Source organism: Nannobrachium achirus (assembly GCF_963921795.1).
Source record: "Nannobrachium achirus genome assembly, chromosome: 2".
NCBI lineage: Eukaryota > Metazoa > Chordata > Actinopteri > Myctophiformes > Myctophidae > Nannobrachium > Nannobrachium achirus.
The window spans coordinates 35,668,919-35,685,308 of NC_137811.1; the positions used below are offsets into that span (position 1 = coordinate 35,668,919).

The 16,390-nt window shown below is 38.4% G+C and overlaps 2 protein-coding genes across 2 annotated transcripts; both read right to left on the reverse strand.

Annotated features, from left to right (window-relative positions):
* On the reverse strand, positions 1-8,062 carry lta (lymphotoxin alpha (TNF superfamily, member 1)). Its single transcript, XM_080753000.1, has 6 exons — positions 6,372-8,062; positions 4,672-4,795; positions 3,544-3,580; positions 3,307-3,333; positions 2,521-2,553; positions 1-818 (listed from the first exon to the last, which is right to left on the reverse strand). The coding sequence occupies exons 1-6, from the start codon at positions 6,431-6,433 to the stop codon at positions 442-444; spliced, it is 660 nt and encodes a 219-aa protein (XP_080609126.1). The 5' UTR covers positions 6,434-8,062; the 3' UTR covers positions 1-441.
* A 3,358-nt stretch (positions 8,063-11,420) lies between these two features.
* On the reverse strand, positions 11,421-15,857 carry apom (apolipoprotein M). Its single transcript, XM_080753010.1, has 7 exons — positions 15,655-15,857; positions 14,975-15,114; positions 14,590-14,660; positions 14,366-14,500; positions 13,879-13,977; positions 13,683-13,726; positions 11,421-13,549 (listed from the first exon to the last, which is right to left on the reverse strand). Exons 1-6 carry the CDS (start codon positions 15,763-15,765, stop codon positions 13,713-13,715), a joined length of 570 nt encoding a protein of 189 aa, XP_080609136.1. The 5' UTR covers positions 15,766-15,857; the 3' UTR covers positions 11,421-13,549; positions 13,683-13,712.
* Positions 15,858-16,390: the final 533 nt, after the last annotated feature.

Consider the following 16,390-nt stretch of genomic DNA (forward strand, 5'->3'; position numbering starts at 1 on the left):
CTAAAATAAAATTATAAAAACTAAATAAAATAGAAAGTACAAATCAAAATAACTGAATTAAGAAAGAGTGTTTGTAAAGACTATGCGATGCCATGTTAAAATAATAGCATGTACAGTTTATGTATTCGTGGTGGCACCAGTGCACCACTGTGTGGTCATTGGCTTTTTAACAGAGTTGTTTTTTAAGTATTCCTTAGTCATTTGTATAGTCTCCACATGAATCTCATTTAATAAATTACACAATCAAATAACAGTGAAAGTTATTCTTAACCTAAACAGCTAAACGATTTACATTCACCTGAATATACGGTAGCTTAATTGTTCACAATGCCCACAAATGTCCACACACTTTTCCACAAGGGTGTTCAGTTGAAATACATAACTGAAAATGCTGTTGTTTCTTGATCAATGCAGAGGGCCGGTTACTCTGCCTTTGTGGATTTAGATTTTATAGGCACCCCAATATGTATTTCCCGGATCAGTTCGATACTTATTTGTGATATTTAACCTGACACTATCACCATATTGGAGCCTCACTATCTTGGCCATTGACACTGAACCCTCTCCCTCACTAGAATAGACACCCTCAAACAGCTTCCTCTCCTTCTTGTCAATGCCATTTCCATAAAGAGTCACTGTTCTTTTCCGCATGTTTTGATGTTCTGCCAGAATCTTGTAGAAGGTGACATAAGCATAGAAGAAGTAAATGCCTTCGCTTCTGCAATGGATGGAGCTGTTTTGGAGGATGAGGGAGTGGGGCTCGGGGGCGCTGACAAAAACATCAGCATCGGTCTGCCATGAGTGTCCATCGTCGTGACCTGAGGCAGGAGAAAAGCAGGTGATTAAGCAAACCTATATTCAAAGTATACTTCACTGATATGCCATTTAACATGAAAGCCTACTTAAGCTTACCACACAGAGTTTTAGGAAATGTCATAAAGAGGCCTCCCTGTTTTAAAATGCTGTTTCCATTTACAATTCAGGCATTTAGCAGATGCTCTTAATCCAGAGGGATTTACAGTATAGCACGGTAAACATGAGGCGATACATCAAATGCATTGAGTAATCTCGGATCATAGGTAAACCAAGAACCATTCATCAGTCTAAACAGTATCCTATAATATCAAAAAAGTAAATAATCTGTACATTGAAACTACAAACTATAGGAGGTCAATTTGCAGATTGTCACAATCATATTTGTGACATTTTTTTCATTACATCATTTCAAGATTCACAATTTAGTCCATTCAAAGTTTGTTTTCTGTGGTGCCATCCTGTTGGGTTTTATGTGCAGTCCATTTTTCCCATTTCTCCATGAATGTTTCTTCTTGTAGCCTGAGTTTATGGGTAAATCTCTCTGTTACATACTGTATATTTCCTCCACAATGCACAGGCACTGCTCACGAGTAGGAGGGTCACTTTTATACCACATCTTGTGATTGCTTTTTTGCTGGCTGCCAGCAGCACCTTGACCAGATACATGTCTTCTCTATGTGTGTTTTCCTGTGTCAAGTTTCCTAGATACAGCACCACACTTTTTTCCCCCGATCAGTATCTCCTTTATTACAGACCATATATCATCCCAATAATCTAAATTACATTCTAAAGTCTGCAAGGTCATCAAGGCTAGGGCAAGTGCTTTAGGCTAGAACTAGCACATTATTCATTACCAGTCATCTCATAACACCATGAACACTGTACACTCCTACACAGGTTCAAATCAGGTTCATTTGAAGACATCAATAAAGAGTTGAAGTTGAGATTACTGTCTGTTTTCTGTCTGAGTGACTTCTATACACTTCGTCCCACACTCTCTTAACACATTTTTCGTTCTGTCAAGCAACATGCAAAGTGTAAACGGCTGCATCTCTTAAAAATACTTCTTTTTTTTTTGTCTCTGTGGGCTGTGGGTAATTACACCTTGCTGTATTTGAAGCTCTGCTTTGGGTTTGTTGTGGTTCTTGGAACCCACTTCACACAGGAAAAAGACAGTGAAGTAAGAGGAACAGTACAACAATGGAAACATGACAGGACTGTTTCTTATCTTTCTTATTTCAGCCTGTATGTGTGTGCACGCATGTGTGTAACATTAAGCACATATAGTTGGTGTATAGCAAAACTATCAATAGTACATCACCTAATATCACCTGTAAGTGTAGATAAAGCATGACTGTGTCGCTCACGGAAAATAACAATCAAGTTAACAACAATATGATGTGTGAATCATAAATTAGACTTTAGGCTTGCAAGATTAAAATAGTAGGCTATTTTTGGGGAGGTGAGGTCATCGTCACACCCTATCCACTCCTGTCATCTACTGTAACTCACACACACTAGCTACACCTAAAACAGGGGAAAGAAAACAATTCATTACTGGCCATCTGCTAAATGTCTAAATTGTTGGCAACTAGAGGAAGGGATAGTATACCAAACATTAGCAGCCTGAATGAACAGAACATCTAAATCACACAAGAGAGAACTGTAAATAGCTTACAAGACCATTACATGAAGTATACTTACTCAAAGTTAGCTGGATGTAGGAGAGTGGGGGACCTGGAAAACAAACCCATTTTTTTTATGCCTGCTCTGACATTGTGTACAGAACACCACTTCACATATCAGTTCTCCCATTTGTACCTTTCACTCTATGGAGTGAAATCTGCAACTCAGTTCAAGGAGAAAACTTGCTTCATCATACAAGGCTGTCACACAAAAGTAGTGAAAACAGCAGATCTATGTGTGCTTGTAGATCTGCTGTTTTCACTAGTTTAGTTCATTTTTAAAATGATAAATGCAAAACGAACGGTCTTGGACATACAAGGTTTCCACCCGACAACGATATCCAACTATAGGCCTACTTCATTTTGTAATAAGGTGTTCTATTTAAGCTGCGGAATGCAATTGGTCACTCTCACTCTGCTGAGGGTCTGCATGCTGCTATGCCACTGCTCCACTGTTCAGATTGCAAACATTGTTATACAATTATTACTGCTCATTACTTTTCCAGCATTTCATCATCTCCGCCTCCATCCCCCAGCATCCACCTCTGATTCTAGATTTCCCCTGAGGGAAGTTCACTATTGTCCTGACAAATTCAATCCACATTCACCCCCTGTAAATGTGTGTCTTTTTTCTTTTTTTACTGAGTTGAGTTGAGTTGTCTGACTGAAATCTGGTGAGAGTAGACATGATAGTTATAGCTCACATCACAATAAATAATTTATTAACTTTATATAGATTAGACTAAAACAATTTCTCATATCAAGTGACCGTTAAGGGTTTTAAGAATTGAAATGTTGTACTTACCATCTGATTTAACGCGTGCAGCTGTGGCTGCAAACAAAACAGCTTCAAGTTAGGTGTGTTCCTATCACTTTTAATTTAACATATTATTGCCATTATACCATTCAAAAGCCTTTATTTAAACAATTAAATACAGGCAAAAAAACTGGATAACAGATTGTTTTCAACAATGTCATGATAAATGTAACCATAACAAAACTGGTAAAATGTACAGTAACTAATTAGCCTATATATACATACCCGAAGTTGTGTTGTTTTCTGGTATAGAGGAGCCATCCTTGAAAAATGGAAGATAAAGCATCACTTTGGATCATAATGGTTATTATTACCTTCTCTTTTTCCTCTACAACAACATCATCATCATCATCATCATCAGTGGTGGAAAAAGTACTTGCATTCTTTACTCAAGTAAAAGTCCGGAATTCAAATTGTACTTGAGTAAAAGTATGAAAGTTTGGCAATCACAATGTACTTAAAGTTCCAAAAGTAAAGGTACAAAATGTTTGAAAATAGCAGATATACAAGCTGCAACACGTTGTGAGCTTGTAGATCGGCTATATTAAAATAGCCTATATAGGGCTAAAGTGGTTAATGTATGTTTTATAATATTATAATTTGTATCTGCAAAGTGCAAAGTAACTAGTAACTAAAGTTTTCAAATAAATGTAAAGGAGTAAAAGTACAATATTTGGATCCGAGAAGTAGTCGAGTAGAACTAAAAGTATTGGAAATTAGAAAATACTCAAGTAAAGTGCAAATACCACAAAATTGTACTTAAGTAAATGTAATTAGTTACTTTACACTACTGATCACCATCAGTATCATGAGTTTAAAGTCAGAAATGTAATGAGTTCACTGTACTCTAACTAGAAGACCTCAGCATCAGGAAGATGCTGCCACCTAGAGGCAAGTTAAATTAAATGTGCCTTGTCAATAAGCAGCTTCTATCCATCCATATTACAGTGAATTATATTTGCATGCCATTATATGGTGACCATATATTGTAAATCAAATGAAAGGCTATTGGAGGGGAACTATACAGTTTAAAAGGAAAACAACATTCTGCTTACACCGCTAATTAAAATGATGTTCTATACTATAGAATACATCAAAATTAACTTGAACTATTATGTTTATTTCAGTGAGAGCATGATAAATCACTTCACTGGTCACAATTTAATAATTGTTGACAGGTCACATTTTGACCATTACAGATTCATACTTTGTCAAGATCACTTTGTTTGATGAAAATGAAAAATTCTTATTTTGTTCTGTTCAGAATGATTAACAAGCCATAAATGGTTGTTTGTTAAAGTATACATTAAACCTTGCCACCAATCTGAATATACCCACAATAGATGTGCATACCTTGTTGGTGGAGCTTAGTTTACTTGAAGTGAGAACTGCAGCCAAAGCCACCACAGCCACGGTGAGGATGCCACACCACAACCACAGCCAGCGGTATCTGGAGGACCTTGACTGTCCCCCCATCCTGGTCACACACGCGCACGCGCGCACACACACACACACACACACACACACACACACACACACACACACACACACACACACACACACACACAAACATGAGCCACCAGGAGTCAAGTGTATTTTGCTTATATACAGTACATCTACCAGAATCACACCTCTTCAGACTCACCCTCACTTATGTCCAGTACCCCCTTTATATTGTTGCCTTCTATGCGGATTTATGTCGCTTACTTGCTCACACATGCTACGTTTTAGATAGATTTATAGGCTACTGTTTGCATGTCCACAAACGCACAAAGCAATTTGGATATATGATTTATTTTTTTACCAAGCTATTTACTTAACTTGTAGTAGTTAACTAATTTTTGCACTCTATTGACCATTTACCTACCCTGTCTTTGGCTTATAAGGGTTTATGCAGATTGCAGACTCATGCGTGTAAGTTGCTCTGGATATGATCATCTGCTAAATACCAAAAAAAGTACATTACCGCCTAGTAGAGCCTACACAGACACGTGTGTGAGTGAGAGAACGATACTCTCACTCACATAAGTTCAGACCACATCGCCGTCTACCTCTTCACGGGAAATTCACCTACTGTAGGCTATATGTGCCGTGTGGGTGCTTTCCCTCTGCAACCACAGTCTGGCCTGCATGTTCTTATGTGCTATTTCTGTTTGAAATATGTCTCTGTGTGTGATTGAAATTGTTCACAGGTCATTTTGCTAATCAACATGTCAAATACAAATATTGACCACACAATTATTTGAACGCTAGCTTTAAAAATGTTATCCACTTTAACACAAAGTATTGTTATACTGAGAGACAATACATTAATTGTCTTTCTTAATGAGTGTGCTAATTTTGAACAGTATACAGGTACAGTACAGTATGTACACTGTACAGTAGGTATACAGAGGAGAGGGTGAGAGGTTTTGATGGGGAATGATGGCAAATCCTTGAATATATATTTTTGTAACTCAATTCTCTGCTACTGGGGGGTCCCTGGAACAACATATTTTGAGATGGGGTCGTCAGCCAAATAAATATCATTCTAGGGGTCCTTGACATGAAAATGTTTGAGAGCCACTGACGTAGAAACATGCGTTTTTCTAAAACCTTAGAAGGATGTAGAAGACATATTAGGATTGGGTCAATATTCAAAGACTTTTTTTTTAACAAGATTTGTCAACAATAGCAGATCTACAAGCTTGCAGCGCGGTCACTCGGTGCCGCGCTGTGAGGTTGTATATCTGCTATTTTGTAATAGTTAAAGCATAAAATAATGGTTAAAGTAATAATGAGTAATAATGCGTTCCCGGTCTAAATGGGTTAAAGGTTTATTGTAAACTGCAAAGAACTAAGCCCCTATATCCGTACTAATCAACAATGAATGGATGAGACAACAAACCAATCAATGTAGCAATTATTCACACATTTTAAACAACCACAATGAACTAAAATGTACACCAATAGGCCTACCAACAATATACTTTTTAATTACCTTTCATGTTAAAATGATATTTTCTTTCACATTAAATGTGAAAGAAAATTAGGGACATTTTGGCTTAACTCACCTGGTGTGTGGTGTTGTCACTGACCAAATACCTCTGACTGCTGGGTGTTTCACGCGATTCATTCTATAATGTACTTTGACAGGGTTTTCCCTTTAACACAGGCTTATAATATAGATGGGATGGTTTTGTTGAGTGGTTGGAAAGAGAAGAGGGAGGGAACACACAGTGTAGGTTACTCCAAATATCTTCATAGTATAGCCATCCCACTGTGGTCACATAGAAACAGCTTGAGAATGTCAGCGAAACCTTTATTGGACTGATGAAAGCGAAAGGATGCAGTTTTATAAACTAAGTACAGCATATTTTTGATGCTTTCTATCAGTGCGATTTAGTTCCATCAAAAGTGTCAGCAAAAGATAATGAACAAGGGAAAGGGTTGAAAAATGAATGAAGGTCAATGGTAGAGTGGTATGTGGTTTATTTCCATCAAAACTCTAACCATATTAAATATTATATATTTTGATTATCCCGTTCCCCTTGTTCATATATGGTCCATACCGGTATATGAACAAGGGGAACGGTATAATCAAAATGAATGAAGTTCAATAGATAATTGTCTAGAATCTAGAGCATTCTCTTTTGGACTTCATTCACTTTTTCTAGAGTCTAGATAACACTGTATCTGTGGCAAGCTCCCACATGTTATTGTATAGTAGGCGGTTTGTTTCCCCGTGTTTATAGGTCAGTGTGTTTGCATAGACAAATATGACAGTATGGGGACTTTTTCTTCATCCCCAAACGTGCATTTGTGCTGTGAGTGATGATGAAAGATTCAAGGAGATGCTTGTCACATTTCATAGACAGTAGAGACATCTTTGGTTTGATTTTGGTTCCTCAACATTGTGGTATAACAGCTAGAAAGTGGTGGTCTGTGTTAGGAATGATTGATGACATCAGGGATCTTCATATATGGGTATAGAAGGGACACAGGTTGACAGACAGATATAGAGATCTCCATACATGGGCACAAAAGGGACACAGAGATACACAGGTACAAAACAGGTACAACGGGTACTCAGACAAAGCCCCAGCCCCCAGTGTGGCAGAGCCACATAGCGGCCCGAACCTGTAGTTAAAGAAAATGCATATGCTAATTGTGATGCCATTAGTATGCCCATACCCCGTGTATTGGCATGCCTTAAGCTACTTTTAATATAAGGAGTAGCTTAGTGATGGCCCCGTAATTATGGTTGTTGGGTTCTACAGTAGGATGTTTTTGAGCATTGCTCCTGGAAGGAGCTAAGCTCCAACATGTGGCTTTGCCCAGGCTCTGAAGCGTGGCCTACATCTGGCCTACATTGCTTTTAGGATCGATTTTAAAATTATTTTACTTGTTTATAAAGCACTAAACGGCCTGGCTCTGCCGTATCTCTATGATTGCCTGTCTAGATACGTCCCTAACCTCCCCCTCAGGTCCTCCAACGCTAACCTGCTTGACGTGCCTGAAATGACATACAGTATAACAAATATGGTGAGACAGCCTTCTGTTTCTACGGGCCGACCGCCTGGAATAAGCTCCCAGGACACCTTAGACAGGCTCCCTTTGTCGACCGCTTTAAAGCACTGCTCAAGACCCATTTCTTTACCCTTGCTTTTAGCTGATGTTCAATCTCATCTGTTTTACAGGTAATTCCTTTTCATGTCCTCATTCTGTTCTCAGGGTTTGAATGTTTTTTATTGTGTGGTTTGCTTTTCTTTTTAGTTTTACTGTTACCATGTATACATTTTCGTTCTGCACTGTAAAGCACTTTGAGCTGCATTCTCTGTCATGAAAGGTGCTATATAAATAAAGTTTTATTATTATTACATCTTGGCACAAAGCGATCAAAGTTTGTTGTACGCCCAGGGTCACATTGGCCAATAGCTTTGTGGGACGCTTAATGAAATGAACACATAAATAGCACCGGGGTGATCGTTGACATTGTTAATCATACTATGAATATAAACTGTGTGTTGTTTTTGTGTTTAAAGGGACTATCTAGGCCTGGGCGGTCAGTGTAGTGGTCCAGGCATCTACTGTAGGTTGCTAATGTAGCCTGACAGTGTCCACCTCACACATCACACTGAATTCTGATCACTTAAGATAATTAAGAATATCCACAGTGTCTATCTTTCATCCAGTTAAATTACAGACAGTTTTTGTGTGAGCATATCAAAGATTTATTACAGTTTGAATCCAGAAGTAGTGGGCAAATAAGAATTTTGTTGTATTTTCAAATACTTTCCGGTGATTACCTATTACCGGTATGTAAATGCTCAGGCTTGTGTTCAATTCTAAACACTAAACAGTTTTTCTTAAACACTTGTTTCTTAAACAAGTGAAGATAGACAGGAAAGAGGGAGACAGGGAGAGACATGCAGCAATGGTCGTCTGCATTCGGACCGCTGGCCGAGACGTCCTTTATTGAGGATGTGAGAGATGAAATAATCTCCAATAGATGGTAATTGGAGCAATGTTATTTGAAATGTAAATGACTGAAAAGTGAATTCTTGATCATACTTATTCTTTGGTTTGAAAATAGTGTGAGCTAGTAGGGAGTGAAAGTCAATTTCTATTCTTGGTTTGGTTTCACAGTCCAGGGGACATCCCCATTCAGCCAGCCTGTGCTTTCCTGGACATCTTAAATGTCACCCACTCTCTCTCTCCCATACACACAGGCACACAAACACACATGCAACATGAAAGTGAGGAGAAAGAGACTTTGCAGATTGGGTGCTGTCCCCACTCAAAGCAAACTAGGCATTTTTGGAAACCTTCCCTATAGTTCAACTTCCCTAAGTTGAAATGAGAAGTAGCCGTTGGCCTTCTGTCACATCTCTTCAAATGGTTGAGTATAGTGCTGGTCTGCAGTAACCCTCGTGCACAGACATACACAAGCATAGCCACCCCCGATGTATAGTAATGGAATTTAAGAGCTTATTTTAGATGTTCAGTAATGATATTCTAGGTCATCTAAATTTTGATCATGGTGGCAAGAGGGGTTTTGTGAACCTCCTTTCTTTTCTTTTCATCTTTTTGAGTTTTTGAAATGGTACAGGATGGTACAATATGACAAACGTCTTTCTCTTTGACAAAAAAGTCTTTCATCTGTTTTGGCACACATCAAAAGAGGAATTCTGAAACAAGAAATAGGCAAGACCAGGCGGTTAGGATCAATTTGACAACTAAATGCCACAACAGTGGGTTTCACCTTCTGTTCGCTGCACCTTCTCTTTATGCGTAATGCTGTCTCTTAACCACAGGCCCTACCGTATTTTCCAAATTTTCATTGTGATTCCATGCGTTATGAGCTTGTAGATCTGCTATTGTTTTTAAAAATGTAACTTTTCATAAACGTTTTGAAAAGTTTCGCCTCTAATGACACACCAAAATAGGGACACCTTAACCCATTTAGGCCTAAGTCCGATTTGAAAATTACCCACTGTTTTTCTGGAATCTCTGGAATCTCCATAAGAAGGGATTCTTCTGTTTTTGGTCCTCCGACAATAAAATGTAATTAATATGTAAGAAAACACCAGAAACATTCTACTTGCTTTTGTGTGTCATTTTTGGATGCATGAGAGGAGAGATGATGAAATAGAGAGCCAGGTGTGCTATGCTGCAGTGCGCAATAAATCCTATGGATAAACACACAGAACGTTTTAAATGACTAATGACTCTAATAACATGCTTGACAGACAGATGCCTGTGTCAACAAATCAATGTGTCACTCAAAGGTGCAGATGACAGATGACAGCTAGCTGTATTTGACCTGTAATAGCAGGAGCAGCGCGGTGATATCATATGTGATCGCACACAGTAAGTTGATCGGATTTGATGTTGCCCACCTTTCCCTGACATGTTTCATGGATTAATTTTCATTCCCCAAATCGCCACAGCTCATAACTATTTAAAATAATGTAACACTACCCATCTGAATGTAAAACCCAGGAGAGATTAGAAATGGGTTTCTTGACAGATTTGTCTTTCCATCTATGCAGGGTCTGTGGTGAACATAAGCCAGAGAGATCTCCGCATTTTACTCTATGACATAAAGTACACCTGTTACTATTCCAACCATTAAGTTTGAACCTGTTGTGTGCTTTTTAAAACATATTAATTGCATGTCTGTTTTTTTTAAACATCTTTGTTTGCTACAGAGCAAATTTTCTTAATACTGTATAGCCAAAAAACAGTAAAATAATTACATTGGAAATCTGCAGTGGGAACTCATGGAGGACGTATTGTCCTGCCTTTATACTTCCTTAATTGTGATCAGGACACTATAGCAGTGGCACTGGGGCATCATGGGGATTCCCCCTGTCTACCAATGAAATTATGTGATGTGGGGGATTCTGCCCCCACAGAGCTCCCCCACCCCTTCAATATGAGGGCGACAGATACTTTGAGGCAACAACACTAACATGATGGTTTCTGAGGTGGAAGAATTCGCGTTAAAGGATTTTCAGTGGGTGGCCCCCCACCACCCACACTCATGAACCACACGTGTCGTGCATTTCCCCTGTAAACTCGCGTTTTGCATCTCCCTGTTTGACTTTAGGCCTATGACACTACTTGTTATGTTCTGATAACTATCTATGACTAAGCAATTTGTACACGAGACTCTCTGGCTTGTATGTTGCTCATACTGTAGTTACAGAGATAAATAAATGAAACCAAATCGCCGGCTTCCCTGTTGTTTGCAAAATGTTACATATTTTCAAATAGGGTGGCTTACATTTTGCCTAGGATTGAAGGATAAACCGCCATTGCTGTGTGCTCGCTACTGGAAACATCTATATGATTGGCTAAAGTCAATATTTGGGCAGTTAGTGAAACATGAAACTTAAATCTTGCAGCTTTAACATCCTACTATAGGTGGAAATAGGGTCATCTTGTGCTATGGTGTGCTAAAAATAGCTGCAGATTCTAATGTAGCCTATAAAGATATAATGTACATTTATAAACCTCTTTAAATTAGCACCCAGTACTCTGTGGTTAAAGAATGGCAAACACCTAGGCAACCACCTAGGTTGCCTAAACTCCCCTGCCACTGTGCAAAGTGAAGATTATTTCCCAATCCATTTATTGACATCTATATACATTGTCGAAGGCTAAACCAAACAAATGAGGCTTTCTGACAGAATACCAGTTCTGAGTTAAATTCATGTACTTGTGTAACTCATGTAGGCCTACTGAAAGAAATATCCATAACGTTCCTCAATTTGCACAAATGCCACTCAGTGACCGGTGTATGACCTCATAAATGCATGTAATAATACATTATGAATGCATTCATAAAATAATATATCAATTATTATTATTATTATTATTATTAGGTATAGGCGATGAATTATTGTATTTGTATCTGACCAATATAGGCTACAGTATAGTCTATTTTAAAAGTCTACTTTAAAAATGAAAAAATATGAAACATTTGTTTTTCCATTAATGAGACAAAGTATCACTTCCCCACATACTGAGACAGAGAAAAAGTTAAAGAGTCTGGATAATGGAGGGGAGAAGAAGTAAACATTGATGCAACAATTACCTCACAAGTTGCAATAACTAGCAACCAGGCCACTTGTTCTCATTTCTTTGAAGGCGGAAAAGCCTAATGCAAGGGTAGGAAAGCCATCGAATAAAACAATGATTTTAAGTCCATGGAAATAAAAGATACTGGTGTATGAAAACTATATAGAAAGGAAAGAGACGTGAGAAAACTGTGAAATAAACTGGTGCAATGTAGGTGAGGCATTAAGACCACAGTGACCTCAGAGCATATCATTTTTTGAGGGGCAAAAAGGCCAAACTGAGAAGAGGCCATGGTTCATGGCCTCCATAAAATTCCTGCCTGATGTACAGTATATCGTGAAAATAGCCGATCTACAAGCACACAACACCTCGAATCGTGAGGCATTGTGTGCTTGCAGATCTGCTATTTTCACTATTCACAGCATGTGAACATTATGATGTTGAGTAGACTGCTGACTGACGACAGTGGAAAATAACTGTTGAGATAATAAACTCAACACATGACAAATAATAAAACTGCATATAATAATACAACATAGTTGAAGCCTAGCCTGATTCTTGCATATTTGTTGTTTGGGGAGTTAATTTCACTTTTGTTTTATCTAATCCTCCGAACCAGGCACATGTACATACACATGGAGCTTTTGTACATTAGGTCACTTGCCCTCCTCCCAAAGGTCTGTGCACAGCCCTGTCGTGGACAGTCTAGTTCAACACAGACCTATTTCTCATTGTACTGTATTAATCATAATGTGTTGTAGTGTTAAGCTGTTGACAGGGTACAGAGTGAATTGGAAAACATGAGCAGTGTTATAACTGTTATGTTATAACTAAATTGACCCCAAGGTGTCAGCCAAGGCCCATGAAGTGTTAGCTAACCACAATACCTCCTACACATCTATGAATGCCACTGACTCATGAACTGTCCAAATAAAATACAAAATGTAATCCGAATTATCCAAAATATACTGAAGATGAAAATATGTAGTACCACAGAATACTCTTTCATGTCTACAGTACAGTCACAATGAATGAGGATAGTGAAGGTACAGTAGTAGCTGATTTTCATTATTACGTAGTCTCTCCTACACGTTAGTTAAACATGATGTTTGAATTATTGATTGAACAACATATTGAAGGCAGCCAGCAATCATTTACCACTTGTTCAAACACATTCACCACCATCCCACTGGTGTTTATTTTTCTTTATCTACTGCAGTTTTTGGGAACATGCCTGCAGCAGCACACCCGTTGTACATCACCAACATTTTAAGTATCAAAACAGTAAAGTTGCATTATGTATTGTAAGTAAAGTCTCACAGCAAGAGTCCATGTCATGACACAAATCCACATGTTCATGACTCAAATCTACTGTACTGTTGCATTTGCATTGGCACGCGCACAAAATTAAAAGCCTGGTTACCGAGGTTATCTGCATTGTGGTAAGTAGTAAAAGTAATTACAAATATAGAACCAGCTCTGGAATATAATATTTCAGTATTTTAGACAGCTTGACAGAATGTATTTACCTTCATTTCTTTCACTGTTACAGAGAAGGGAGCTACAGTAAACATTAGTGAAGAACTCTCCTAGAATCATGGTGGGTCCCAGTGCATGACCAGAAGGTAAAGTTCAAGGAAATGTTCCAAAAAACAGCAAAATCCTGCAATGCATTGTCGAGATTAGTGAGACTACATTGCAATGTCCTTTATGATGTAAATAGAAATTATGACAAAGCAAAATGTAGGATTAAAAGAGAATCAAAGTGAAAGAAACAAATAAATCATTACAAATACCTAAGTGGGTATAGATGTGAGCATTGACGTCTATCTGCAAAACTCTGCAAATACAAATGTACATTATAGCTGTCAAATAACCAGACTGCTAGACACGCACACACACATGCACGCGCGCACAATATGCAGGCAGGCATGCACAAACGAATGAATGCACATACTCACGCGAACACACAAGCAGATTGCAGACACAAACCTTTTTGTTGAGGTAGCCTGACAAACGCATCCATTCCAAGACAAGCAGATTCTTTCTGAAACGTTTTCACCACCTCAGGGTCCACATCACTCTGACGAGCTACAAGGAAGAACAGTTCGGTGAGCTCAGGACACAGTTTTGCCCAGTTTAGAACATTTCTATACATTCTGATGACCATCTTGAGGTAAATGCCTCTAATATGCTGTTCTTCTATTGTGTGCTCTCTCAGGGTATATTGTGTATAAATTCTATTGTATATTGCGTAATATCATAATTTGCTGGAAAAGCCTCTTTGGGCTGTCGTGTATTAGGCAGAGGCACAGCTGCATTTATATTCATTCAAGACAATGTGGGTTCATATCTTTTACACACATCACCTTCAGGCTCTACCATTGTCCCTCACCCTTAATATAAACTAAAGCTCCCAACTTAGAGAGAATCCAGATCACAGTATGTCAAGTGGGTCAAAAGAAGATGAATGACCAACCATAGAGCATGAATCTGCTGAGGGCATCTTCAGACTCCTTCTCATTCCTCGGGGGCTCTATTTCCTGGAGAATGATGCACTGGGAGCAGTTCAACCATTCCCCACTCCACACCAGGGTCCGCCGCAAAGGACTCCCTGGATCAACAACAAAATGGGAATTGTGCGTGTGTGTGTGTTTGTGTTAGGTTACTGTTAATGCCGCTATTTTAGCTATTGGTAATTACCTTCCAGTTCCATGTCATCTCTCCCAGGTTGAATATGATAAGTCCATGTGGCATTGTGACACTTATCTCCACTAAAACCATAAGGGACACATATCAAACATGAATTTACCTATTCTTACATATAACAAAGAATAGTTGCAAAACTGAGTTTCTGCAAAGCAGCTTTCAAACATGAAGATTATGAGGTAAATCAGTTAAAACATTGTAACTTGTAAGAAGTCATTATGTATTTCTTTCTCGCATAAAAACAGAGTGCCAAGAACTGGACACAAACATAATATTGTTTTGGTTGTGAACTTTGAGGTTTAATCCTCTATTCTTCAAACATACTGGCATGCTGCATAATTTGTTCGTGTCTATTAGAACAGCAGGTCTATTGTCTCACATATGTATGCCTCCAGTTAGCAGCAGAGTGCCTTTGACTGACTCCTCTGCCATAAACACAGTACTGTCCATCGGCCGGAACATCTGGATATCAGCCTCTCTGTGACTGACTGCTGCTATAAAGTACCATTTCCCCATGTACTGGAAAAAAAGCACAGTGGGAAGGATATAGGGATTGGATAATGGAGAGGGGAAATAATACAGGATATTGTAAGCTATTGTACAACTGGTAGTATTTTCAGTATATAGTAACTACTACTAAAACTGGAATTGCATAATGCTTGAATTCCTTTTTTTTATTACAGGCAACACACACACACACACACACACACACACACACACACACACACACACACACACACACACACACACACACACACACACACACACACACACATACACACGCACACACAGCTATATACAGTATGTGACTGAACTTTAAGTGCCTAAATCACAAATATTTAACAATAAATGTTTTTTTTCCATAAAATAAATTACATTAAAATAAATCACCACAACCAAAGCCTGCTAACAGTTAAATGTTCTCTACTTACAGCAAAGGAGTGAATAAAAGAGTACACCTGAATCAGTGGGATACATCTTTGCTCCTACATCTTTCTACTATTGTTTTCTTATCATGATCAAAAATCCCCAAAATCAAAATGTGATTTTGCATCTTACCTTTTGAGTAGTTAAATTGCCAGCAGCCAAACTGACTGGAGTTGAGCAGGGCAGAGATTGTGATAATAAACTTAACACATTGAAAATGAAGGTCAATGTTTCATTCAACATTATTGTTGTAGCCTAAAAATCGTCAATAATGAATAGAATATATCGGCTGTATCTACGATCGTCAGGATTTGAGGATGTCACTTTTAAAGAGAGTGGGCATACAGTAGGTAATAATTTACAAAATTGCAAATGAACACGTCCTTGAGGATTTGGGGCATTTGATGTTAAGTTAATTATTGACTTCACTTCTTTAAATAAACACTTTACGTAATGTTTGTTAAATGCATACCGATTCTGAATATACAGTATAATTTACTGTGGGTGACAATAATGGACAGCAGCCCTGTACAGGCATAATAAGATCTATGAAACACAGGGCAACGTTAATTGATTGACATGGGTTTACTCTGTTTACATACTCAAATCAGCCAAAGGTAGTGTAGCAATCATTAGTGTTTGAGCTGTGCTCCTAGGAGCTAAGCTCCAACATATAAGGCTTTGTCCGGCCTCTGTAGCATGGCTCAGACATAGAAAGGTAGACACCGTCCCGCCCGTTGTCCCACCCCTCTTCACACCCATTGGTTGATGTATCTTGGTGGGACATTCGGTGGGCACTCCATCCACTACCATTTTAATTCAGTTGCTTCGTATTGTTATTCTGTGTTCAATTCTAATTTCAAACTTA

Excerpts from the sequence above, each read along its gene's own strand:
- lta (XM_080753000.1), bottom strand. The coding sequence starts at position 6,433 with ATGAATCGCGTGAAACACCCAGCAGTCAGAGGTATTTGGTCAGTGACA. Across the intron at positions 4,796-6,371 it reads GTGACAACACCACACACCAG|GATGGGGGGACAGTCAAGGT; the intron begins GTGAGTTAAGCC and ends GTGTGTGACCAG. Across the intron at positions 3,581-4,671 it reads AACTAAGCTCCACCAACAAG|GATGGCTCCTCTATACCAGA; the intron begins GTATGCACATCT and ends CCATTTTTCAAG.
- apom (XM_080753010.1), bottom strand. The coding sequence starts at position 15,765 with ATGTTGAATGAAACATTGACCTTCATTTTCAATGTGTTAAGTTTATTA. Across the intron at positions 14,661-14,974 it reads CTAACTGGAGGCATACATAT|TGGAGATAAGTGTCACAATG; the intron begins GTGAGACAATAG and ends TTATGGTTTTAG. Across the intron at positions 14,501-14,589 it reads AGATGACATGGAACTGGAAG|GGAGTCCTTTGCGGCGGACC; the intron begins GTAATTACCAAT and ends TTGTTGATCCAG.